Source organism: Tursiops truncatus, chromosome 14, assembly GCF_011762595.2.
Source record: "Tursiops truncatus isolate mTurTru1 chromosome 14, mTurTru1.mat.Y, whole genome shotgun sequence".
NCBI classification, from domain to species: domain Eukaryota; kingdom Metazoa; phylum Chordata; class Mammalia; order Artiodactyla; family Delphinidae; genus Tursiops; species Tursiops truncatus.
The window spans coordinates 7580329-7607745 of record NC_047047.1 but is presented as its reverse complement, the minus strand read 5'-3'; the positions used below and the strand labels follow the sequence as shown (position 1 = coordinate 7607745).

The window sequence follows — 27417 nt, the reverse complement described above, 5'->3', positions numbered from 1 at the left end:
TAAAAAGAAGGAATCTTGGAACATCAAGAAGGAAGAAGGAACTAAAAGAGCAAAAATATGGGTAAACACAATAGACATTCCTTCTCTTTTCTGAGTTTTCTTAATCATGTTTGATGATTGAACCAAAACATATAATACATCTGATTTGGTTCTCAATGTGGAAGAAACAGTTAAAACAATTATAAACTGGTGAGGGAAAAAGAGCTTTTAAAAGGGAAAAGGTTTCTATATTTCACTGAAACTGATAAAATGCCCATGGCAGTAGACTATGATAAGTTATGTGTGTGTATTATAATACCTAGAGCAACAACTAAAATATCTATACAAAAGGATACCTCAAAAACACTATGAATTTAATAGTGGAATTTTAAAAAATGTTCAAGTAACCCATAAGAAGTCAGGAAAAAGATGACAAAAACAAAAAATAGAGGGAACATAGAGTGAACAAAAATAAAATGACAGACTTTATTAAACCTAACATCACTAATCACATTAAATGTAAATAGTCTAAATGTACCAATTAAAAGAGATTGGTAAAGTGGAGTAAAATACATGATCCCATTATATGCTGTCCACAAGACTGACATCCATAGCATGGAATCTTATTCAGCAATAAAAAGGAACAAACTATTGAAACAGCCAACAACTTGCATGGACCTCAATTATGCTGGGTGAAAAATGTCACTTTCGTCTGGTCACATACTATATGATTCCATTTATATAACAGTTCAAAAATGACAAAGTTACAGTGATAGGTAACAGATTAGTGGTTGCCAAGAGACAGGGATGGTGAGGGATGGAAGAGCAGGCGTGACAATAAAGGGGTGGCACAAAGGGAGAGCTTTGTGGTGATAAAATTGTTGTTCATCTTGTTAGGGGTGGTGGTTACAAGAATCTGCACGTGTGATAATACAGCATAGAATTATACACACCCATGGTATCAATGTCAACTTCCTGATTTTAACATCGTACATTATATATACATAACTTATCACAACAAGTAACCATTGGGGGAACAGGATAGAAAGCCCAGAGAGAGCCCCACGCACATATGGTCACCTTATTTTTGCTAAAGGGGACAAGAGTATACAGTGGAGAAAAGGCAGCCTCTTCAGTAAGCGGTGCTGGGAAAGCTGGACAGTTGCATGTAAAAGAATGAAATTAGAACACTTCCTAACACCATACACAAAAATAAACTCCGAATGGATTAAAAACCAAATGTAACGCCAGACACTATCAAACTCTTAGAGGAAAATATAGGCAGAACACTCTATGACATAAATCACAGCAAGATCCTTTTTGACCCACCTCCTAGAGAAATGGAAATAAAAACAAAAATAAACAAATGGGACCTAATGAAACTTAAAAGCTTTTGCACAGCAAGGGAAACCATAAACAAGACGAAAAGACAACCCTCAGAATGGGAGAAAATATTTGCAAATGAAGCAACTGACAAAGGATTAATCTCCAAAATTTACAAACAGCTCATGCAGCTCAATATCAAAAAAACAAACAACCCAACCCAAAAAGAAGACCTAAACAGACATTTCTCCAAAGAAGATATACAGATTGCCAACAAACACATGAAAGAATGCTCAACATCATTAATCATTAGAGAAATGCAAATCAAAACTACAATGAGATATCATCTCACACCAGTCAGAATGGCCATCATCAAAAAATCTAGAAACAACAAATGCTGGGGAGGGTGTGGAGAAAAGGGAACCCTCTTGCACTCTTGGTGGGAATGTAAATTGATACAGCCACTGTGGAGAACAGTATGGAGGTTCCTTAAAAAACTACAAATAGAACTACCATATGACCCAGCAATCCCACTACTGGGCATATACCCTGAGAAAACCATAATTCGAAAAGAGTCATGTACCAAAATGTTCATTGCAGCTCTATTTACAATAGCCTGGAGATGGAAACAACTTAAGTGTCCATCATCGGATGAATGGATAAAAAAGATGTGGCACATATATACAATGGAATATTACTCAGCCATAAAAAGAAACGAAATTGAGTTATTTGTAGTGAGGTGGATGGATCTAGAGTCTGCCATACAGAGTGAAGTAAGTCAGAACAAGAAAAACAAATACCGTATGCTAACACACATATATGGAATCTAAAAAAAAAAAAAAGGTCATGAAGAACCTAGGGGCAAGATGGGGATAAAGACACAGACATAGAGAATGAACTTGAGGATATGGGGAGGAGGAAGGGGAAGCTGGGACAAAGTGAGAGAGTGGCATGGACATATATACACTACCAAATGTAAAATAGATAGCTAGTGGGAAGCAGCTGCATAGCACAGGTAGATCAGCTCCATGCTTTGTGACCACCTAGAGGGGTAGGATAGGGAGGGTGGGAGGGAGGGAGACGCAAGAGGGAAGAGATACGGGGATATATGTATAACTGATTCACTCTGTTATAAAGCAGAAACTAACACACCATTGTAAAGCAGTTATACTCCAATAAAGATGTTAAAAAACAAAACAAACAAAAAAAAGAAGTAACCACTGGGGGAAAATGGGTGAAAGTTACATTGTATCTCTCTGTATTATCTTTGCAGCTTCCCATAATTCCATAATTCTTTTAAATAGTTTTTAAAAAGCAAAACAAAAAAGAACTGATGATTCTTTAAACAAGCAAAACAAGAATCAATGAATGAATAATCATTTCTAAAGACAAAATGGAAACAGCATTTTCATCAAGTTAGTCATTTAACTGGAAGGACCTCATCACAATGAACCATAAGAACCCAGAACATCCTGTTTTGCTAAAAGGATGGGTAACAATATTCCTTTGTCTATGATGTATTTGTGCAACAGGATATACTGGATAGGTTCATAAGCAGACAAACGATAAAGGCTTGCGTGCATACAAAAGTGATTAGAAAGAGAGGATTCAGAAATGATAAAACTTCATTGGATTGATCATTCTAAATTTAATAATGAAAATGTTTTGCAATCAAGGAGCAAAGAAGATGGCTATCCTCTCTTCAACAAAATTATGAACTACAAACGTTTTCAAAAGTTTTGCGTTTTGATGATAGAGGTGCAGAAGAACTAGAAGTAATGATGAACTAGAACCCATTAGACATGTATTTGAAATCTGGAATTAGAATTTACAAGAAGGATGTGTCCCAGGTTCACGCACGACAGTTAGTGAACAGTTAGTTGTATTCAAAGGACGTTGCCCATTTCAGTTAATATACCTACCAAACCAGAAATACGAGGATAAATATTTGTCTTTGCTATGTTTAACTTCTTGTTAAAATTTACAATAGAGTTGTTTTTCACTGTCTCTTTATTCTTATTTCTGTATTAGTTATAAAATCACTTACAATAAAAATAAATAAAAGGCGTTCACTGGACCCAGACAGTAAACACTGATGTCTATTTTTCCTGGTATAACGAGGGCTTTTAGACTGAGTTTAGGAAAACGAACACTTCCTTCCATCCACAATTCACCTTTCCACACTATCTAGAGAAAACCTCAATGGGTAGGGGTTCTAGTCTTCAGAATCATGCTGCATAAGATAGAAAGGAACAGTGAGTTCACCAAACATCTCATGATTCAGTCCACTCTAATAGTTCCTACAAGGTCATCTACACGGTTAAGCCAATGCGACATCTCCTTTATGTGGTGAGGTAAGGGGGACGGAGAGGATGGCCCTCCTCATAGAGACAGCAGAGGCTACAGTTACTATGAAAAATACACACATCCTTGGGCCCTACCCACACACCCTTCTGAATGTTGAAGCTGTTCATGCACCCTGAAAATTTCATCACAAGGTAACTGCTTACCTTGGTGCTCACCTATCCTCTCTTGTTCACACAGATGCCACTGTAAGCCCTCATTTTAATCCCACACCTGGATCAGAACATAACTGTTCTCCATGCCATCCTGCATCCCCTCTATTCCCTGGACTATCACATAGCTTACTTTCTAAACTGGAAACCCTTAAATGGCTCCCTGCTTAACTCTCCAGTGTTATCTCTTAATATTGCCCAGGATCATGTCTTGCTTCAACATTCCCATACTGCTTGGAGCTCTCCAAACACACTAAGAAGTTTTATCCCTCATAGCTCAGGCAGTCTGCTTATCAGAGTCATCCTTATCTTTCTTCATTTGATAAAATTCCATTCATCCTTCAAAATACTCTTTGGTTGTCTTCCCTTTGAAGCTCTCTCTCTGACGTCTGTCCTGTCTCCTCTTTATCTTATACTTTATCTTAATGACACTCCCATTTTGCATCTACTGCACTGCACTATAATGACATACGTGTCTCCTTTTCCCTTCTAAAGTGTGAGTTCCATGATAGCAGGTGTGCCAGAAATTCCCGAGACCACACCCAGCTTCAGTGATTCACTAGGATATAGGGGACTCAGTATACAGTTATCAGCAAAGAGAAAAGACACATGGGTGTAAGTCTGGAGGAAACCAGGTACAAACTTCCAAGTCTTCTCCCAGTGGAGTGGTCCAGGACACACCTAATTCCTCCAGCGATGAGTTATGACAACACATGCAAAGTGCTGTCACCAGAGAAGCTCCTTAGAGACTCAGCGCCCACGGATGTCACTGGGAGCTGGTCATGCAGACAGCCTCTGCCTAGCACATACCAAAATTCCAGACCAAACAGCTTGTACAAATAGTTTAGGCACAGTAAGCCTCTGTCATGTGGGGAAAGTTTTATGTCAGTGTTTACCAGCCAAGTTCCCAGAAGCCAGCCAAGGGCCAACCTTGCAAGCAGACCTTTCTAACGATAAGCAATCTCAGATCTGTTGTTAACTCTTTTCTTTACAGCAGGAATCCTGTTTAGGTATGTTCCTCTAACTGCCCATGCCTTGTAGAATGCCAGGTAATTAGTAGTGATGCCAGTGAACTAAGGCAAATCCTATTAAAAAAAAAACTCGTAAGAAACTGATCAATGATGTGTAAGAAATTTGTCATAGTTAAGATTAAGCTAAAGATGCTAATTATACAATGGAATATTATGGACCCACTAAAAATCAGGACATGGGAAACATCTGTGGTATATTAAGCAAAAATGTACATTATACAACATGCACAATATGTCAATTACGTTTTATTTATATTTAATACAGTAGTTCTCAAACTTTTTGGTCTCAGAACCCCTTCACAATTAAAGGACCCTAAAGACCTTTTATTTATGTGAATTATAACCCATTACGTGTTAGCATAAAAAACACATTTTATCAAAAATAACTTTATTTTCTAAAACAAAACATTTAATAGAGTGAAATTTGCTGGCTTAGTAAAATGTCTGGCTTAATAATACGGCTGAATCCTCAAATCTGGTTCGCTTATTTCTTACAAGAGTGAAAAAGGGAAATAACCAAGTAACATATCAGTATTATTATAAAAACAGTCTTAACTTTATGAACCTCCCAAAAGGGTCTCAGGAATCCTCACGGATCCTTGGACCAAACTTTGAGAACCACTAGTCCAGAAAAATGAAAGAAAATAACCAAAACTGTTAACATTGCTCTAACTGCTAGATGCCATTGATTAGCACTTTAAGATTTCCATGCATTTACATTTTATTAAGTAAAACTAATCTACTAATCTTTTTTTTATGCTATTGTTTTCCACTACTGGTTAAAGGGTCCAGTGCACCTTTATCCATGTACTTCATTAAATAATGGAGTCTAGGGCTGTGCAATTACTCATATACCTAACATCTGACTGGCAGTATTTCTAAAGCAGCACAGAAAATTCAGTTAGCTAATGTTCTCAATTTTGTCTCCGCTAATGTGTCAGCCATGAATAATACCCTTTCAGAGTTAAGAATACATCAAGCATAGATTCCAGACACTCTCTGAGCAGAGCACATGGACTGCTTAAGAAGCTTTCCAACCTGGAAAAATTAGATTAGGAAACTGTTTTAGGAAATGGATGCTGGCCAACCAAGCTGAACATGAAATAATACCAGAGCAAGTCCAAGGGCCAAATCTACCAACTTTAATATATAAAACAAGAGAGGCTGCTGGCCAACTTGGCAGAAAATAGGTTTATACCGTAGCCCCTCTTTAGGTACTATATTAAAATTAGGCCTTTATTTATAAAACCTCAGATATTAAAGACCGTTTTCTTTTAGAAATTCAATATGGTAAAAACTTTGCTATGCTATGATTTTGTGTGTATGTATTTAGAGCTTGAAGAATCCTAGGTGTTCTGGTACTCAACGCTGGCTGAGTATCCGAATCACCTGAGGGAACATTTTAAAACTGCTCAGGGAACTTCTAACGACTGGCCTAAAAGTTTGAGGAGGCCCACAAATCCTTCCTCTGAAAAGCAACTATAAAGCTGGACAAAAGAGGGGAAAAAAAAAAACCCCACCATTTCAGTGCTCTGGAAATCAACCAAAGACATACAGCAAACTGAGAAGTGTAATTCATGAAAACAGCTGCACTTCGGGTAAGAACAGGGTAGTCTGTGACTTTCTTGCCAGTAGCTGCCCTCTTGCCTCCCCAGCTCCACCATTTCAGACATTCAACAAGGCAGAGACAGGCCTTGACACCAGCAGATTCTCGGAGGGGGCTCATTTGATTTGGAGCGTTGCTGGGCAAAGTGCGAGGCAAACGCACAGGGAGGGCCGTCAGCTGTGCGAGCCTGAGGACGCTGTTCTGTTTGGGGTGAGCAATGGACTTGGGCATTGCAGACTAGCCAGAGACTTAACAGGGAGTTCCAGAGACTCAGACAGCTACAGGGGCTTAAAAGGCTCTTCACATCTCCCAGGTTGACTGGGAGCTACGAGCCTGCACAGCAGAGACCAGAGAGGGCCCAGGCCACCCACAGATGCCCGGCCGACAGAACCCAAGCCCTCACAAAGAGGAACCGAACGAGGCCAGAGGAGAGGAAAGCCTCAGGTACGACTGCTCCACTGTCCACATGCATCACCAGCAGGGAAGGGAGCCTTACTGCTCCAAGGGCTTAACTACAACCTCTGAACAACCTGTGGCTGAGCACGATGCTGTGCAGACACAGGTGCAACCCCTCGAGGAAACCAGGCTTAAAAATAAAAACAAACCAAACCAAAGTGTAGGGCATCAGTAGTCACACACTGTGGGAGAGACAGACTCCAGAGATTCAGTCAAGTTCCCAAACAAATGAGCCAACAAAACCACTACCACAACTTCAAGGGTAAAAAGTAAGAATCTAGAGTTGACATCACTATACTATCTAAAATATATAGTAGTCAACACAAATTTACAAGACATGCGAAGAAAAAAGAAAGTGACCCGTACTCCAGGGGAAAAAAATTTAGTCAATGGCAATGTCTCTGAGCGTTCCCAATTGTTGGATTTAGGAGATGAAGATTTCAAAACAGCTACTATCAAAGAATTAAATAAAACCACATTTGACGAATTAAAGGACACTGTGATGAAACTGATGCAATGAATATAAATTATAAATTTATAAACTATAAAACAAAATGGAAAGTCTAGAGCTGAACAGTAACTAAAGTGAAAAATTCACGGGGCTCAACAGCAGATTTCTGGTGGCAAAAGAATCAGTGAACTTGAAGTTAGAGGAGTAGAAATTATCCAATCTGAAGAAAAGAAAGAAAAAAAGATTGAAGAAAACGGAACAGAGCCTTAGAGTGTAAGCTATCACCAACTACACCCAGAGGGAGAGGAGAGAGAAAATATGTGGAAAAAATCAATGGCTTTCCACAGACTAGGAATAGTCTTCCTAGTCTTCCTCAACTTGATCAGAACGTCTACAAAAAACCTACAGCTAACACTGCACTTAACGGTGAGACACTAGATGCTTTCCCACTAAGATCAGGAAAAAGGCAAAGATGTCTGCTCTCACCACTCCTATCAAACATCATACTGAAATAAAACAGGAAAAGGAAATTAAAATTACATATACAGATCGAGAAGAAAGAAAGGAAACTGTCTTTGTTTGCAAATAACAACTGTCTATGTAGAAAATCCCAAAGGTCAATAAAAAAAACTCCTGGAACTAATAAGTGGTTACAGAGAGGTTTCAAGATACAAGGTTAATATACAGAAACCAACTGCTTTCTTATATACCAGCAACAACTGGAATTTAAAATTGAGAATACAATACCATGTACATTAGCACTCCCCGAAATAAAATACTTAGGTGTAAACCTAACAAAATATGTCCAAGATCTATATACAGAAAACTACAAAACTCTGCTGAAAGAAATCAAAGAAGATCTAAACAGGTATTTCATGATGTCAGTTCTCCCCAACTTAAACCATTGGGAAAAAAAAAATCAATAAAGCCAAAAGTTAGTTCTTTTCAAAAAATCCTCCCAAAGAAAAAAACCCAGGCTCAGATGGTAATGAATGCATGGTTGGTTCAACATCATAAATCAATTAATATACCATATTAATAGAATAAAGGATTAAAAAACATGATTTTCAATAGATACATTAAAAAGCATTTGACAAAATGCAACTCGTTTATGATTTTAAAAGCTCTATAATTCACATCATATACTTAATGGGAACAAAGCAAGGATGTCCACTCATGTCATTTTTATTTGATGTTACACTGGAGTTTCTAGCCAGTACAATAAAGAAAAAGGAGGGGGGGGATGGGGAGGAAGGAAGGGAGAGGAGGAAAGGGAGAAAGAGAGAGAGGAAGATAAAATACATTTTAAAGGTTTCTAAAGGGGTAGAGGGAACAGGTATTATACAAGAATATGGAACTGAATAGCCACACTGGCTGCTAGAAGACAGTGAAAGCATTTCTTAAAAATTCAGAGGAAACATAATTTTCAACTTAAAATTCTTTACCCAGCCATTAGTGAACTGTGAAACTAGGATTTTTTTTTTGAAGATTTTTTTGATGTGGACCATTTTTAAAGTCTTCATTGAATTTGTTATAATATTGCTTCTGTTTTATGTTTTGGTTTGTTGGTCACAAGGCATGTGGGATCTTAGCTCTCTGACCAGCGATCATACCTGCAGCCCCTACATTGGAAGGCAAAGTCTTAAGCACTGGACTTCCAGGGAAGTCCCAAAACTAGGATTTTAAAATATTCAAACATGTACCTATTCAGGAAGCTGCTAGAGAACATGCAAAGGAAAAAAGCCAAGAAAGAGAAAAACTTGGGATCTGGAAAACACTCCCAAGAGGGAGACAAAGGGAACTCCTGGGGGTAATGGCAACTGCAGACCCAGAAGACAGCTCTGCAGAGGCCTAGAGTGTGACCAGTCCAGACTGGAGAAGGACACAGAGCTTCAGGAAGGAAACAGCTGGGAAGAAAATAAAACTGATAAGTTACCTGGTGTATGAAAGCATTTGGAGAGAACTACTAATAGACATATGGCATAGAGAACAAACCGGAATAAAACAGGCATGCAGAAAATTATACCAGAATGAGAACTGCTAATACCAGGGAAACAAAAAGTTGTACAATAAAGGAAAGGTACAAGTACAATACTTGGCTCAGAAGTAAGATGTATTCACTCAATCCAAATAATGTAAATATGGAGTCATGATTTAGCTAAAAATTGTGATGTCACTATTATATTGGAAGAATGAGAAGGAAAGAGGGAATAAGAGCTAAATTTTCATCTACAAGAGGAAGTCCATAGGGCTTCCCTGGTGGCGCAGTGGTTGGGAGTCCGCCTGCCAATGCAGGGGACATCGGGTTCGTGACCTCGTCCGGGAAGATCCCACATGCCGCGGAGCGGCTGCACCCATGAGCCATGGCCGCTGAGCCTGCGCGTCCGGAGCCTGTGCTCCGCAACGGGAGAGGCCACAATGGTGAGAGGCCCGCGTACCGGAAAAAAAAAAAAAAAAAAAAGAGGAAGTCCATAGATGATGTCTAAAAGTGAAAACAAAATCAAGGAAGAGTAGTATACATACGCACATATAATTTATAAATATGGAAATGCCAAAAAGAACAGCCAAAAGAACTGAATATAGCTCGTTTGGGGACAGGAGACTAGGAGAGTACAAAGAGATGAAGCTGGATGTTATCCTTTCAATATCACCTTTCAGTGTTATCAAAAAACTTTTTCTAACTAGGAGCATATTTCACTTTAATAAAAATTTTTACTTAAGTTAAAAGCACACAACACATAAACATACAGCAGTAATACTGCTTTAACTGAAGCGCCTAGGAAACAGAACTCGAAGACCCACTCTGCTTCACAGGGGGACCAGAAGCAACAAACATGAAAGAGTCATCATGGTGGAATTCAGGGGGAACTGAGCGCACTGGGAAGAGGAGAGTAAAGAGGTACCAAGAGGCCACGGCTGGGAGACGCTGCTAGGAGGCCGAGGGCACTTCTGTACTGAGTTCTGAGATCAGGTCACGAGTTGACACACCGGCAGGGAGGTGCCGTGAGGGTCAAAGGGACAGCTAGAGATTGTCGGACTGCTGAGTCATTTAAGCCAGAACCTATGGAACAGATAAAGCTGTGGCAAAGAGCATTAGGAGAGGAACATCCTCAAGAGTAAAGAAGGCCAACAATTTTCGGTTAATATTAAGTATTCGGATGGTGATAAAAGATGAAGATGAGCTAGATCCTGGAGACCCCTGAGATGTCAGGATGAGAAACTTAATAACTGTACATAAAATCGGTCTGTCCTCACCTTACACAACCTCTCAGCGTCATTCCGTACGACTGACAACTTTCCTCCGTCTGCAAACACTTCCCTCACGTGATTCTTCTCGTCCATTCCCATGACTCTCAGTTTCCTCAATATGCCACCAACATGCACATTTCTACCTCTGGCCTGAGCACCTCATGTTTATCACAGAACTCACGACATCATCTCTACCATACTCCCGACACCTCCTTCCTCTCACTATGCTTCACCCACACTGATTCTTCCTTATGCTCTTTCAACATGCCTTTTGAAAGAGCTCACCCTTGACTTCTGTACTTCCTGTTTCTACTTCTGGCCCTACTTCTCTGGCTTCTTTGCCCTACTCCTCTGGCTTCTTATCACTTAGGCCTCCATTCAACTTCACCTCCTCCGAGAGGCCTTCTCTGACTACCTGTACCTAAACAGCCCTCATTCCCCCTTCTGTCACTGCCCATCGCATTAGCGTGTTTTACTGTCAATATTCATTAAATCATCTAGGCTGTTCAGTTGCTCAGCTATTACTGTGTAATCTCCCTCCCCAGTGAAGATGTGGATAAACAGCCTCTATGACAGCAAGGATGTCACCTACCTTGTTGACCACTATACTGCCAGTGCCTCGTGGAACAGTTCCTTGTACATGCTCAATAAGCATAAGGTGAATGAATAAATTAACTGAGCTGAAGAGAGAAAAAGGAGCAATCTGAAGAAAGCTACTTACAAACCAAAGAGCACCATGGCAATAAAGCACCAATATCCTATCACTGGGGTTAGTACATTTCCTTCAAGATAGAATTCATCACCGAGCAGTGTAAGCAGTAAGACTCACGGGGCGGGGCGGGGGGGCTGGCCTTGTTCAAATACTCCCCTATAGTTTGCATATTAACTTCTGGCCAGTTTATCAAAAGAACACAAGAGGCATAGTCCACACGCAGGAAGGAACTTCCCTTAAAGAAGGTGACAGGGGGATGTCCGCAGTGTCCTATTTCTACCTTATCTCTTAGTTTTCTGATAAGGAAACCCAAGTTATCTTTACTCTTTCATCCAATCAGGTCAGAAAGGGCAATGCTTATTTCCCTTGAGAAGAGGGTTGATTAACCTTCTAGATCACAATCAACACACTAAAAGGTAACTTCCTTTCATTACTGCTTCAGCGGAAGCCTGCCACCGCCTGGGGAACGATTTCCCCCTCCTCCCTGTTTACACTTCCTTCTTAAGGAATTCATTGCAGCGATGGGCTGGTTCCACTTGGTGTTTGATTAGTGCCCTGGATCACACACTCTCAGGAACACAGGCTCATGATTCTGATCGCTGAGAGCTTCACTTCCCATCACAACTAAATCAGTTTCCCTGTTCCGTCCTTACATGGCCAGTCATTTTCTACCATTGTCCTTCCCTTCTTTAATAGGCTGACTACAAACTTACCTTTGCTTAGGGACAGTTCCAGTTTACAACTGTTATCCCAGCCTAACTGTTACTAGTAACAATAATTGTTCTCTAGTGCCCCAGTCTGGACAATATATGATCACCCTAACTGTTGAGGAAATAAATGATGTCCATTAAAAATATTATCTATAGGGCTTCCCTGGTGGTGCAGTGGTTGAGAGTCCGCCTGCTGATGCAGGGGACACGGGTTCGTGCCCTGGTCCGGGAAGATCCCACATGCCGCAGAGCGGCTGGGCCCGTGAGCCATGGCCACTGAGCCTGCGCACCCGGAGCCTGTGCTCCGCAACGGGAGAGGCCGCAGCAGTGAGAGGCCCGCATGCCGCAAAAAAAAAAAAAAAAAAAAAAAAAAAAAAGTGGCCATAGAGTGACAACTGCGAAAATGATGAGGTAGGGACCTCCAGGATGTGGAGGGACCTCAGAAACACTGAAATGATGTGATTAAAAAAAAAAAAGACAAGGGACTTCCCTGGTGGCACAGTGGTTAAGAATCTGCCTGCCAATGCAGGGGACACGGATTCCAGCTCTGGTCCAGGAAGATGCTGCTGAGCAACTAAGCCCATGCACCACAACTACTGAGCCTGTGCTCTAGAGCTCATGAGCCACAACTACTGAAGCCTGTGCACCCAGAGTTCGTGCTCAGCAACAAAGAGAAGCCACCGCAATGGGAAGCCCGCGCACCACATCAAAAAGTGGCCCCCGCTCTCTGCAGCTAGAGAAAGCCTGTGTGCAGTAACAAAGACCCAAAGCAGCCAAAAATAAATAAATAAATAAATATTTTTTTTAAAAAAAGACAAGATGTTGTTATACATGTAGAACACTTGCATAGTACTGTTGTAACAGAGCACAGTATGATTTAAATACTTTAAAACACAAAAAACGATACATACATGTACATACATACAGTTTCTGGATACTTATATACATAAATCAATGTATAAAAAGTGGACTAGAAGAGCACACAGACATGATATGGTTTGCCTCAGTCAAGGTAGGGGGCAGAGATGAAAAATGGGTGAAAGATTTTAGGGAAATCTGCCATGCTTCATTTATTAAAAATGAAAAGACTGGAAGTAAATATGAAAATCTAGGAGGAATACTTCTATATTATTCATTATATTTTTCTGTATACTTTGAAATTTTAAAAAATGGCGTCGGGCAGGGTGGGGACACGGTCTTTGTGCTTTAAGACGCTCATTGTCTAGACTCAATCCTAGTTCATTTTTGCTGGCTGCCAGCAATCACTGCTTCTTTTTATAAATATTCATGCTCTCAAACTACGCAACTAAACTCTGTCCCCAAACATCAAGCTCTGTAATTTGCATATCCTTCTTTTCGTCCTTAACGGGAAAAAAACCCACAAAACAAAAAAACCGTTTGCCTACACATTGCCTTCAAGCACTTCACCCAATCTTTAAAATTCCTCCATGATCATTAACAGTGAAATGAGAGGCAAAAAGAAAAACAAAAACCAAAAACCCAAACCCGAAACAAACAAAGCCAGAAAGCTAAAGTGACTTTTCCAAAATCCAAGCACAAGCTCTAAGAGAACCAAGATCTCTAGGATCTTATTTTCCCCCAGTGATAATACTGCCGTTATTCCTCAGGAAAAGAAAACTATCAACAGCATCTTAAGAGTTTAATAACCTCTACATTCACCTTGCCTTTCACTTCTAAAAAGGAATCAAGTCCAACTCTGCCAGAGCAAGGCTGGTCATGTGTAGTCTCTGGAGTTCTTTCTGGACCTTCTCCACGACTTAATCCAAATATTTAAACATCTGTTAGAAGTCAAAAATTTCACACATTCCATGATACACCTGACCTTCATTATAACTCACTCACTGAAAATGGTTCCAAAGTAACTTAAGTTCCACACTGGAAACCTGTATTTTCTAACTACCCATAAATTTTTTTTGCCAGCTGCCTTAGGTTGACCTTAATCAGCTCTGTTATAGACCAAAATATGGAAGTCAAGACTATGACATCCTCCTCTGTGATTTACTCAATGTCAAGGTTCTTTGAGTTCACACACTGACAATAAAGAGCCTGCTTTTTAGGTCCATAATAAAAGGAAACATACTAAATTTGATATAGTCATTAATTACGTGCTTTATTTTAATCAAAAGCCTCTAGATTTATGTGTCCTCCTCTGCATCAGAGCAATAAACCTAAACTCTGAAAGTTTAAGATTCTGTGTAATTATATCTGGGGAAGAGAAAAGGTTATATCCACCTTAAACCATGGCAACATGTTGCTAGAAAGACACTTTAACGGTTGTTACTCTGTGACAAAACAAAATCCCACCAGCATCACTCTCGTCAACACACATTTCTTCCAGAAATATCAGCAACCAATAACACAGACACTTCAATTTAAAGGGAATTTTGCAACAGATTATTTGCAATACCTAAGTATCCTTTAACTAATGGCAGGGTGAACTGACTTGTTAATCTAAAAAGAATCAAATTGAACTGGATTTTTTTCCTCTAAATTTCTTAAAAATGGAAACCTCAGGGGCTTCCCTGGTGGCGCAGTGGTTGAGAGTCCGCCTGCCGATGCAGGGGACGCGGGTTCGTGCCCCGGTCCGGGAAGATCCCACACGCTGCGGAGCGGCTGGGCCCGTGAGCCATGGCCGCTGAGCCTGCGCGTCCGGAGTCTGTGCTCCGCAACGGGAGAGGCCACAGCAGAGAGAGGTCCGCGTACCGCAAAAAAAAAAAAAAAAAAAGGAAACCTCATACTTAAAAAAATTGCAAAATAAATGAATAGGGCTAGAACATGACTAAATACTATCAAAGAAAATACTGTTTTAGAAAAAGTATATGAAGAAGCCACATTCGGTGACCAACAAAATGGGACTTCCAGAAGCCCCTCTATGGAAACCCTGTTTTCTACTGCAGTGGGCAGTCTGCTTCAGATAGTCCAAGCCAGGGCATCAGACACACCTGGGCATCAGACACACCTGGGCTTAGACCTTGCACTCTATCGTTCTCCAGTCAGGTAACAGAGTGGGATGAAGTAATTTACTAATTGCCTTACTGTCTTCAAACAGGGATTTAATACTCATCTATTTCCCTAGAGCTGTTGTGAGGACTGAATGAGACCACCAAATGGTATTCTTTACCATCCCCAAATACCAACCCTATGCTTATCTTCTTTGAAACTACAGGCGTATTTCTCCTGAAACAGCAGCAGTATACAGTAATAACAGAGGTCTAACCAGTCTTATTATCTCTCTGAAAAATTGTCTGTAAACTAATAGAACCTTACCACTGACTGAAAGTGAAATGGGGAAAAATAGGAACAGATAAAAGATTCGAAGGAATGCTGCAGAGTTACAGAAGAGACAACTTGAGCTAAATTCAAATTAGGAGAGGCAACAAAAAAAAACCTTTACAACACAAATCTTGAAGGTCAGGTTTTTAAACTTAACCTCCACTGACTTAATGAAAGAACAACATGGTACCAGGGAAAACTCTATCATGGCTGCAAGGCACCAGACATCCAGTTTAGGAACATTACATTTCCTGGAACATTTATCTCCTTTTTCCATAACTCACACACAGGATTTGTGAAGAAATTTTTTAAAAAAAATTTTTTTAGTACTTTGAAATAGCAATCAAGGTGCCAACAGAAGTTTCTCTACACTGAAGCCTGCCAGTACTAACAAAGAGGTAAATTCAAGCAACATCTGCCCATTTGCCACCATGTGAAGAAAGAGAGAAACCTGTAGGCAAACTTTTCCTATCCCACTTCACATTCTCCTTTAAGTAACAAGTCCCAGGCTGCCCAGTCGCCCTACAAAACTGCAATCATATTGGAATGCCTCTTTAGAGAGCTGGAGCTCATCAACACAGGACAAAGTCTTAGTGATCAATAAAACCTCATAAAGAAAGGAAAGTAGGGTACAGCACCATGATGGGTTAAATTGGAAAAACCAACCAATGACCATTTCCTAAGAACAACAGCAACGCTTGTCCATCATGGAATCTCACAGGCACCAAAATTTTGGTCTCTAATATAATTCCTACCGAAAGGAACTAGGACTCTTAAGGCATAACTAATTCCACATCTTCTGATGGGGGGAAAAAAATAAGGACATGTCTGCAAGCATGGTAATAGAATTAAGAAAGCAAGGATGCTTCCAAAGATGTCAGGGAGAGTTCTAAAGAGATAAAGACAATAGCCTTTTTAAAAGGACCTCCTGTAGACAAGTTGTGACAATGTGGACACTGGAAGAAAAAAAATTATATTTAGTGGATATAAATGTATTTTGGAAATACTACTAAAAAGAGGAAAATATTCGGAGAAAGGTTGGAATGCAAAAAAAAGAGGTAAAGTATATGGGTACTTTTTTGTTAATTTCAGTAAGTAGAAGACTGTCAATATAATTGAGTGTTTGTTTCCTCTAATAAGCATGTCTCCTTATAAAGTATAGATATCTGTGTATACCAAGAAATGGGGGGGGTAGTTCTGTGTAAGCCCAAGAGTTTTCGAACAAAGTAAGAAGTATTACAAGAATGGGGGGAGGGGGCGATGATCAGAACAATGGTCTCACAAAGAAACTGAGTAAGAAAAGAATGATCTGTCCTAAAATGATCACAGTCCTAGACTAGACCCCACATTTCAGAGGAAGAAAACTCTAGGTGGTCTTCTAATGAGAAGATGCTAATAAAGTATGCTTAAGTTAATATCTCTACCAGGAGACTGTATGTATGTATACACTGAGATTGAGCAAATAATTACTATATTGGGATACTAACAGCCATGTTTTTTACGGAGACAGGGAAATGTCTAGACTAGACTAGAATGAACACTATAGCACTGGATTAAAATCAGAGGGACCAGTATGAACTCATGGTGGTTTTTCTTTTTAATATATACAGATGGATATAGAACTAGATAACAGATGTGTGTATAAACACACACACTTCCTTGCACTGTCCACTGAGAGGGACAAGAAGTGCTGATACCACACAGAAATTAGTCCATTAAGACTCCATTCTTGGGCTTCCCTGGTGGCGCAGTGGTTGAGAATCTGCCTGCTAATGCAGGGGACACAGGTTCGAGCCCTGGTCTGGGAGGATCCCACATGCCACGGAGCAACTAGGCCCGTGAGCCACAACTGCTGAGCCACAACTTCTGAAGCCTGTGCTCTGCAACAAGAGAGACCACGATAGTGAGAGGCCCGCGCACTGCGATGAAGAGTGGCCCCCGCTTGCCGCAACTAGAGAAAGCCCTCGCACAGAAATGAAGACACAACACAGTCATAAACAAATAAATTTAAAAAAAGAATAACAACCCAAGCCAAGCTGTAGGATTTACTAAAAAAAAAAAAAAAAAAGACTCCATTCTTCAAGGAGCTAAAGGCTCCTGTTACCTGTGAAGCTATCTGGTCCTGTTCTTTGGGAGTTTTTTTAAATTACTGATTTAATTTCATTACTGGTAATCAGTCTGCTCAGATTTTCTATTTCTTCCTGATTCAGTCTTGGAACACTGTATGTTTCTAGGAATTTATCCATTATTTCTAGGTTGTCCAATTTGTTGACGTACAAATTTTCATAGTAATCTCTTATATTTTGTATTTCTGCGGTATCAGTTGTAACTTCTCTTTCATTTTTCATTTCATTTATTTGGGCCCTCTCTTATTCTTGATGAGTCTGGCTAAAGGTTTAACAATTTTGTTTATCTTTTCAAAGGACCAGTTCTTAGTTTCATTGATCTTTTCCATTGCTTTTTTCATCTCTACTTCATTTATTTCCACTCTTATTATTTCCTTACTTGTACTAACTTTGGGCTTTGTTCCCCTTTTTCTAGTTCCTTTACGTGTAAGGTTAGATTGTTTGGGATTTCTATCATTTCTCAAGGTAAGCCTGTACTGCTATATACTTCCCTCTTAGAAGTGCCTTGGCTGTGTCCCATAAATCTTGGAATGCTGTGTTTCTATCTTCATTTGTCTCAAAGTATACTTTTATTTCCTCTTTTATTTCTTCAATGACCCATTACATATTTACAGCATGTTGTTTAGACTCCACATATTTGTTATTTTTCCAGTTTTTATTTCTTGTAGTTGATTTCTAGTCTCATATGCAGTGGTCAGAAAAGATGCTTAATATGATTTCAATCTTACTAAATTTACTGAGACGTTTTTTGTGGCCTAGCATGGGATCTGTCCTGCAGAATATTACAAGCACACTTGAACGGAATGTGTGTTCTGCTCTTTTGCGGTTGAAAGTCCTATATATATTTATTCAGTCCATCTGGTCTAATGTGCCATTTAATGCCAGTGTTTCCTTATTGATTCTCTGTCTGGATGATCTATCCATTGATGTAAGTGGAGTGTTAAAGTTCCCTACTATTGTATTACTGTCAATTTCTCCCTTTATGTCTGTTAATATTTGCTTTATGTATTTAGGTGCTCCTATGTTGGGTACATACATGTTTACAAGTGTTATATCTTCTTGTTGGATTGATCCCCTTATCATTATGTGATGTCCTTCTTTGCTCTAGTTACAATCTTTGTTTTAAAGTTTAATTTAAGTATGCTTAAATAAAAAGCTGTCCCAGCTTTCTTCCTATTTCCATTTACATGGAATACCTTTTTCCATCCCCTCACTTTCAGTCTATGTGTGTCTTTAGATCTAAAGTGAGTTTCTTAATAGGCAGTGTATATATGAGTCTTGCCTTTGTATCTATTCAGCCACCCTATGTCTTTTGGATGAAATGTGTAGTCCATTTACATTTAAAGAAATTACTGACAGGTATGTACTTACTGCCATTTTGTTAATTTTTTTCCCTGGTTATTTTTATTGGTCTTCTCTGTTCCTCTCTTCTTCTCTTGCTCTCTTCCCTTCTGATTTGACTACTTTCTTCAATATTATGTTTGTATTCCTTCCTCTTTATTTTTAGTGTCTATTATCAGGTTTTGGTTTGTAGTTACCATGAGGTTCTTCTATAACAACATATGTATACAGCTATCTATTTTAAGTTGATGGTCATTTAAGTTTGAGCACGTTCTAAAAGCACTACATTTTTATGCCACCCCCTCATTTCATGCTTTTGATGCCATCTTTAACATATTTTTATTTTGTGTATCCCTTAATTATTGTGTGTGTATATGTGTATTTATTAATTTTTATTTATAGTTATATGATTTTACTAGTTTTGTCTTTTAACCTTCATACTAGGTATATAGGTGGTTGATCCAACTACGCTTACTGTATTTTTGCCTTAGAATATATAAAGAACTCTTACAACTTAATAGTTAAAAAATTCTTTTTAAATAGGCAAAGAACCTAAATAGACATTTTTTCCAAAGAAGATATACAAATGGCTAATAAGTACATAAAAAGATGCTAAACATTATTAGAAATACAAATAAAAAGCACAATGATATACTACTTCACTACTACCAGGATGAGTGGAATCAAAAAGCCAGATAATACGTGTCATCAAGAATGCAAAGAAACGGTAAACTTCATACCCTGCTAGAAGAAACGCTAATGGTCCAGCTACTTTGGAAAACGGTCTGGCAGCTCCTCAGATGATTAGATACAGAGTTACCACATGACCTGGCAATTCCACTCCTCGGTAAATAACCAAGAGAAAAGAAAACACATGTCCACACAGAAACGTACATGAGTGTTAGATGTCCCTAAGGACAGGCATCTAAGATTGCTTGCTTGGTGTTGCCCAGTTTCTGGATTGTGCCTGACCAAACTAGGAAGTCCATTAGGAGAACCCTCCCCCCACTCCCCCCCACACACAAGTAAGACATGTAATTACCCTTGTCCCACTCTCACACCTGCTTACAACTTTCCCAACCTGTGCTTTCCACACAGTTGGAATTCTGCCTAATTTTTATGTGAGAATCCTGCATACCCTGCAGAAACCTGTACCCTGGACTGAACTCCAGCTTTCCTGGTTGGGTTCCTGACATCCTCCTCAACGTACGCCAATCCCATGGACCAGCTCATGTATTCTTCCAAGTAGTAAATGAAGACCTATAACAAATGTGATAGGAACTGCACTGGGATGACCAGCTAAACCCTGGGACAGCCCTGGAAGCACAATGAGCATCTCGTAACTCCAAAGCCCGAAGGCCCTACACCCTTGCAGCAAGTTCATGGATGCACAGCAGCCTCCTCCACCTGACATGCCTCCTGGCCCCTGTTCTGCCTGGTCTCTGCTCTTCTGGGCAGGAGACCAATAGCTAGGAGCATAATCTCTGAACCAGCTTTACTGGGTTTAAGCTTCACTCTTCCCCTTAATGTATGATCTTGACAAGTTCCTCTACCACTCTGCCTTGGTTTCCTCATGCATAGAAAGGGGGTAATAATACCTCCCGAGGTCATTTTGAGGATTAAATGAGACAACATGTAACACATAATATGCTTATGACAGGACAACCGCAGCACTCTGTGACCGCTTCTATCTTAGCCTATCTGACGGTGTCACATTTTTTTACTTGCATCTTCCCCTACTGGTCCTTGAGCTTCCCAAAGGTGTGAAGTGTCTTCTTCCTTTTCGTATTCACAGCATATAACACAGTGCTAGGCACAGGACAGGTACATGAAAGGGACCAATGAATGAGTGAAAAATAAAAATTATGAGTCCAGAAACATCGGTGATTACAGAAACCATGCTTTCAATATAAAAAGCAGAGCACGTGGTTTATGAGTATATAAGAATTAAACATCTGAAATGAGGCTGGCTCTGGAAAATCCAGGCTGACTGCCAGAATGATCTAGAAAGAATCCGAATGCTCAGCGGTCAGAGTGGTTACATAAACGCTGGCATTAAAGCACAGGGGGTTTTACAGAAGCACGACGGGAGACCTCTGCTGATACCTGAAAGAGTCCGGACAAAACACTAAGCAGAAAAAACAGAACAGAAAAGTATGCACAGAAGGACTACAGACTGTTCGAAGAGTGAAAATCAAAGAGATGAGGCTTTTTGTGTGTATCCCTAATACTACAAGGTGAAAAGATCGTTATATGTTTTGAAATTAATTTTGATTCTAAAGACCACTTAACACACAAAAAAATAATGCTTATAATAGCTTTACATATGGAACAAGATAAAAGGAATGGAGATTCCAGAAGTTTTAATCCTTTAAATAAGACACAGTAAAAAGGGTCAAGTTTCTGTTACTATAACTCTCTGAATAGATAAGTTTCCTGATAAGAAAAAAATCCATATACTCTTCTTAGGGTCATTTACTCTTATTTCCTAAGTAGACTTTTAAGGCCAGTCATCTGTTCTGTTCACGCCAGGGACAAGCAATAGTTTGATTAACTACTCAAAGTTCTTCTTAAGTAAGTCTTCTCCTTTTGGTACGATTAAAAAATGAAATCTAAAATGTATATATTTGTCTGCAAAGAAGAAAGGTCTTCAGCAAGTATTTCATTCATTTTCCCCAAACAGTTCCTTCCGAAATTAGAGTCCAACTCAGAGAAAAAGAGAAAAACAATACCAATACTATACTTGCTCAAAGCGCAGAACACGTTTTCCCACTTATATCAACTTATTTCATATATACACATATACTCACACAGATATATACATATCAATACACACACCAGAGAAAAGTTAAGTCGTGAACACATCTTTTCAGTTACTTTCATACAAGTCAATAAAATAATGCCAGCAACACCACCTTCCAATAACCAGGTGACAACTACTAGTCTACCTTGACTCTCACAAACTAAATACAATACTCACCTCCATTCTTCTTGCCATCAATATTCCCTAGATTAACATAAGGAAAGGAGACAGGTAAAAAGGAGGGGTAGGAATTGCCTGTAAACATTTCCTCTTCAAAAAAAGCAAAGAAATGCATTAGCCCTGAATATACTTCCAATCACTAAACAGACAACCTTCCTTAGAAACACAGTTGGACAGTCTGAACAAAATTAATCTTTAAACTTTTAAAATGTTCACATCAGAATTTCTCCTCACTTACTTCAAAAATACTCTTGCCTGAAGAGCAATCTGTCAACACATGCTGGTTAAATCATTAACTACACAGCACCAAATCAGTCCTATGATCAGCATGTAAATTTCATGAAGGCGCCGATTGTCCTTTGAAGCGTTTTATACAACATCCGGTACAAGGAAGCTTATTAAACATTTATGACGTTTAATAATAAAAAATAAAATGCCCAAACAGAAGTCTTTGTTATTCGACTTGGCTGCCATTTATAATATAAACCACTGATGAGCATGTCTCTCCAAGTGCAATTACAAGAAATCAAAACCAAAACAAACCCCATTCAAATGAGAAAGTCTGTCTCCTCCGTCCAAGAATACTGCCTCATTTTTGTGTCAGAAAGAAACTGGCAGGCCGCCAGCAGATAGCATGCAACATGCAGCTTGTAGGGGCATTCAACTCAAGCATCTACGCACCGTTGACAAAGCGAAACACCTACCACATGCCATGCACATTTTTGGAGATGTTTTCCTTACCTTTCCCATTTTGCCACGTAGTATACCAAGATAAAGTAAGGAACGACGTGATAAATGCTAAAACAGTGGCTACAGTTCCATTTCGGAGCCTCATCTCATTTCACCATCACACTGGTTCATATGTTTAGGATGATAACCAAGACTGTTTCCTTTTTATCCTGAAGTCAGGTGAAGCCAGGACTCCTGGCTCTGGGCCAATCAAAACAATCAATAGGAGAAGTTCATTGCAGACGCTGCGCGGAAGCAGCCTGGCGGCCACGCCACCCACAATTACTATTCAGGACTGTCTGCACGGTCTTCATAGGTGGATGCTGCAGGCTTCTTTCTTCCTATTCGGGGGGAAGAGAGAAAGAAAAACTTGCTCAGTGATGCAAAATATTAGTTTCTTCATTTATCAGTCACTGTTATAAACAGATTTTTGGCTGGGCTAAACTGTATCTGTAAAGACTTCCATATCCAAATGACATTTAATACACTAGAATGATATGGTTCTTCTCCAGGGAAAAAAGCTTCCAACTGTACTCCCTCCTCATTGGTTTTGTTTTGCCTGTGGAAACAGAGTTATGGTTACTTATTTAAAGGGGGAAGTGGTGGGGCTCATTAAATAGTAAGCCACAGATTCCAAGCTGAGAACTCTAATGATCACACAATGGTTCCTGAGTAACATCATCTTCACTCTCTGCGATCCTCCTGTTGCACAATAACAGTTAATGTTTTAAATTTTTTAAAGAAAACTGACAGACTACAACCTACGAGGGTCAGAAGCCCTAGGTCCTAGATCCAGCTCCATTACTGCTTGCGGGACTTCAGGCATGTCACTTATCTTGGCTTTGTGGTTCATCCATAACATGAGAAAACTACCTGTCCTGGACCCTCCTGTTCTCATAAATAATAAAAAGGTTACAGTTATGATTGCTATCGATCATCACTGTAAAATAAATGTCATTTTTCCAACGATTAACCTACTCCCCGGGTGTAAACTGGGACTATTTCAGCATGTAGAAAATGCGGCAATCCAACCAGGATACCATAGGACCCAGGACTAATCACTTAGCATTGCTTTAACTCAGGAAACCTGGAGATCACCTCCCATCTAGCAAAGCTGAAAAAAATCTGGAGATCACCTCCCACCTAGCAAAGTTCAGAAAACAGAATGAAATCATGTCCTGAGAAGTACTGAAGCATAGTCACCTAGCACCTAATAGGTTCTCAATAAATGTTAACTGTATTAAAAAATAAAACCGAATCAAAAACCTGCAGCCAGTCACTGGTTCAGGCGGCTCTGTGCACAGCCGGTCTCATTCCCTCAGGGCATATCAGGCACGGCAAGATGTGCATTGATTCCTGCTGGCCACGGGGGGACCATGAGATGCACTTGGCAATCCACTAAGTGACACTCCAGTGGGGTGAGTTAATGCACCTCCAAAAAGGCCTGGGAAGCCCAAGGGACAATTCCCTATGGCGAAGAGGGCAGCTGATTAAAGCGGCCATTTGTAGGCAATTCAGAAACTACCATCTCAGCTGGTTTGTAAAAGTGATGTTGCTAGAAACCTCCACTAGTGAAAAAAGATATCACTAGGGCACAGGATTAACAGTAAGAATGATAGACACTACAACTCACTGAGGGTTTTCTATGTGTCCCTCACACGTTCTAAATCTTCAATCTTCAACTCCCGTGAGGCAGGCATTGCTGACCCTATCTTACACACAAAAAAAATGAACCCAGAGACAGAACCCTAATTTGCATGACTCCAAAGTCCAAGTCCTCATCTCCCACCCTTTGCCTCTCAAACTAGGCCACCTGCACCGGGGCCCCTAGAAGCGCCAGGGATATTCCAAGTCTCAGGTTACACCAGAGAATCATCCCGGGGTGTTACCTTTACCCAACAGATTAAGTGTGAATTTAAAAAAATAATTATACTCTACAACCAGTATGGATCTATTATAGAATAAACTGCAAAATTCACAGGAAATTTCAAAGTTTCAACTTAAAACTTGAAACGAATTTCTCACTTCCTGTACCCTGGGCTAGGCCCTCCCCCCCCCACACTCACACCCAGGCAGCCTGTTAATCCTCCTTGGCCAGCAGCTCTGTGGTATAATATTCTAGAAGCACTGAACTCCCCTCTCCTTACTCTCCGCAAACAAAGAACTCCAAAGATATTCTCACGTTCAAGTTATGATAATTTTCTAAAACCAAAGTTATTCACCTTCTAACATATCCATGTCAACAGTCTTCATGGTGAAATTCTAGAATTTCAACTCATTTCCATAAAGTGCCTAATATATTGTCTTATATCAATAAGCACTCGATAATGAATTCTGATTATAAAAAGAGAAGGGATAACTCAGTGAATTATGTAACTTGGAATTTTAGTCCTGTTGCAGCATCATATAAAAATTCACGTAACTTTCTGTTGCTATATCCTTAGCCCTACCTTACTTCAAGAAGGATTCTGTCCTTTGGTAAAAGAACTAAAAGTATACAGGTTATTAGGGTAGACATTCAGTCAATAATCACGGGGAAGCAGAGAAGCAGAGAATCAGAAAATAAAGGATATTTTGAAACATAGTTTTATTAAATACAAATAAATCCCATAAAATTCAGTATAAATGGGTAGAGAGACAAGTAAAAGTGAATGACCGCTATAATCCAAGTAGACTATAGATACAGTATTGGTAACGGGAAAAACATAAGGAATATTAAATATTGGATCCAGGAAGTAATTAAGCTCTGGTTTGAAGAAAATACTTATAATGAACTCTGCCAACAAATAAGACCTGAAATTCTGCAAGAGAAATACAAGAGCATTTTACTCAGGAAGAATGCCATCATCCATTTTTAATTAGGGTTTCCACACTAATGAAGTTTAACTGCACAGAACAAGAGTAAAACCAATGACCCCCATGCTCTCAAAACAGGAGAGGTGAGGCTGGATAGCCAAGAGCCCTTTGGATTGACTGACTACCTAAAGCAAGAGAAGAAGTAACACATATTTTTCATCACTGTCCACATCTGTAAAAATTTCAATCTAACACCTTGTCACTCTCTGTGACTATCACTTAACACATCTGAATTCTTAACAACAAAAAAGGCAGTGGCTTAAGTTGATGACTGGTCATCTTCTGCATCCTGACAAAGCTGTATGGAACTTTCAACTCCAGATCTCACACTGAAAAATCTGTTTTATTAACAGTCCTTTAAGGGCTGCAGTCCTTTATGTTATTATTAGATACATAACCTTTGTTGGATTTTAAAGTGTTCTCTGAAATAGTCAATATGTTCTATGGCCGAAAACACTTAACATACGGCTTAATTACCATCCCACAGACAGGACAGAGATGCCTGAAGGAAAGGCACCATCATGAAATCCGTGATGTAAGCCCTACAACTTTATACACCGCAATCATGTTAAAATTCATTGGTTTTACGTTTATAAAAGGATTTCTATTTTTCGTCAATACAGCTTACATAATTTCATCGTCCTGTGCGTTTTCAGATTTACACGTGTGGGCTAAAGAAACCTTTGTTAGGATAACCTGTTAATGGAACTTTTTTTAAAAAAACATTCAGAAAAAGAAACATAAACCACTAAACGCATATTATTCACTTCTAAATTTAGGTTCTAAATTCGAACGAACGACGTTGTCATTCTATTTTATCAGAAGTCGTCCGACAGCAAAAGCACAACAGCAAAATATATGGAAAGCACTGAAAACATGCACTGCGCCTGCTTATATTTCGCAATTCGGATTGTAAGCAATGAACGGGCTCCAGAGAAACACACGCTGCGAGAAATAAAAAGCGGGCGCGCGAGTGGTCTGACTGCCAGCTCATAAAACACGCCTTCCCGTTGTCACCGGGTACACTCAGTGGAATCACCTGGCCCCAACCCGAGGGTCCCACTTGCAGCTTCCTCGTTAAGGCGGAACTGAGGCCTGGGGATGGGGGTGCGCTTGCACAGAGGACCAGCGGGTCTTGACTTTGTAGGAAAATTCGCCAGGACTGTGTACGCTTCGCCGACCCGGCAGCAGCCCCAGACCCTGCGCCCGGGCCGCCTCGCCCCCGCCGCACCTGCCCCGCGGCCCCGGGACGCCGCCGACTCCGGGACAGGCGTGCGCCCTGGGGCAGCAGGTCCTGCGGGCAACTCTCTCTCCCCTCTGCATCCCCAAACCCCCACTTTCCTCCACTTTGCCCCAAAGGCGACAAGCCCCGCCGCGCCTAGGAGCGCCGAGAACGCACCAGGCGCCCGGCCGGTCACCCCGAGAGCGCTCAGCACCCCGGGGCTGCGGCGGCGGCGGAGCGGGGCTGACGGCGAACCCAGGGCGGCCCGGCCCGCTCCCCGCCCCGAGGCCCGGTCCGCCCGCGCCCCGAGCCGGCCCCGCAGCAGCCGGAGGCGCAAGAGCTCCAGGCCGGGCCGCGGCGCAGGCTGCTCCGTTACCAGCAGGTGGATCTCCCGCGACCCGGGGCCGCCCCTCAATCCCGCGCCCTCCGCGCAGCCGCCCTGCACACCACCTCGAAGCTGCCCGCGCGCCGCCGCCGCCGCCGCCGCCGCCTCGAGCCCCTCAACCGCCGCCGGCGCTTCCAGTCCTGCCGCGGCCGCCGCGGAGGCTGCTGTGGCCGCCGCCGCTGCTGCCGGGCGCCCCGCCTCCCCGCGCGGCTCCGCCCCGCTGCTGGAGCGCTGCGGCCCCCGCGCCCGGCCCCGCCCGCGACCCCGCCAGCCATTGGCCACCGGTGCTGCGCGCCGTCCACCGGGCGCCCCCGCGCGGCCGAGCCTCCCGCCAGAGGCCCGCCCGGCTGTCATTTAGGGGCGCCGTCTCGCAGCCTGTATCATTCTCGTGAGATCTCCCCCGCTTCATTTACCGTCCCCGCGGGGTCTGGAGCGGCGTCCGGGTCTC

General features: G+C 41.0%; 1 protein-coding gene across 2 annotated transcripts in view; it reads right to left on the bottom strand.

Annotated features, from left to right (window-relative positions):
• MGAT4A (alpha-1,3-mannosyl-glycoprotein 4-beta-N-acetylglucosaminyltransferase A) overlaps positions 1–27152 on the bottom strand; it is a 108621-nt gene extending 81469 nt beyond the window's left edge. The window contains exons 1-3 of one of the 2 annotated variants that reach the window (XM_019931151.3): positions 27035–27152; positions 22519–22847; positions 21775–21801 (exon numbers count right to left, since the gene is read on the bottom strand). In XM_019931151.3, coding sequence (XP_019786710.1) covers positions 21775–21801; positions 22519–22612 — 121 coding nt within the window. In that variant the 5' untranslated portion in view covers positions 22613–22847; positions 27035–27152. The remainder of the gene's footprint in view (positions 1–21774; positions 21802–22518; positions 22848–27034) is intronic. The other variant, XM_019931152.3, reaches the window with a different exon arrangement.
• Between the last annotated feature and the right edge of the window lie 265 nt (positions 27153–27417).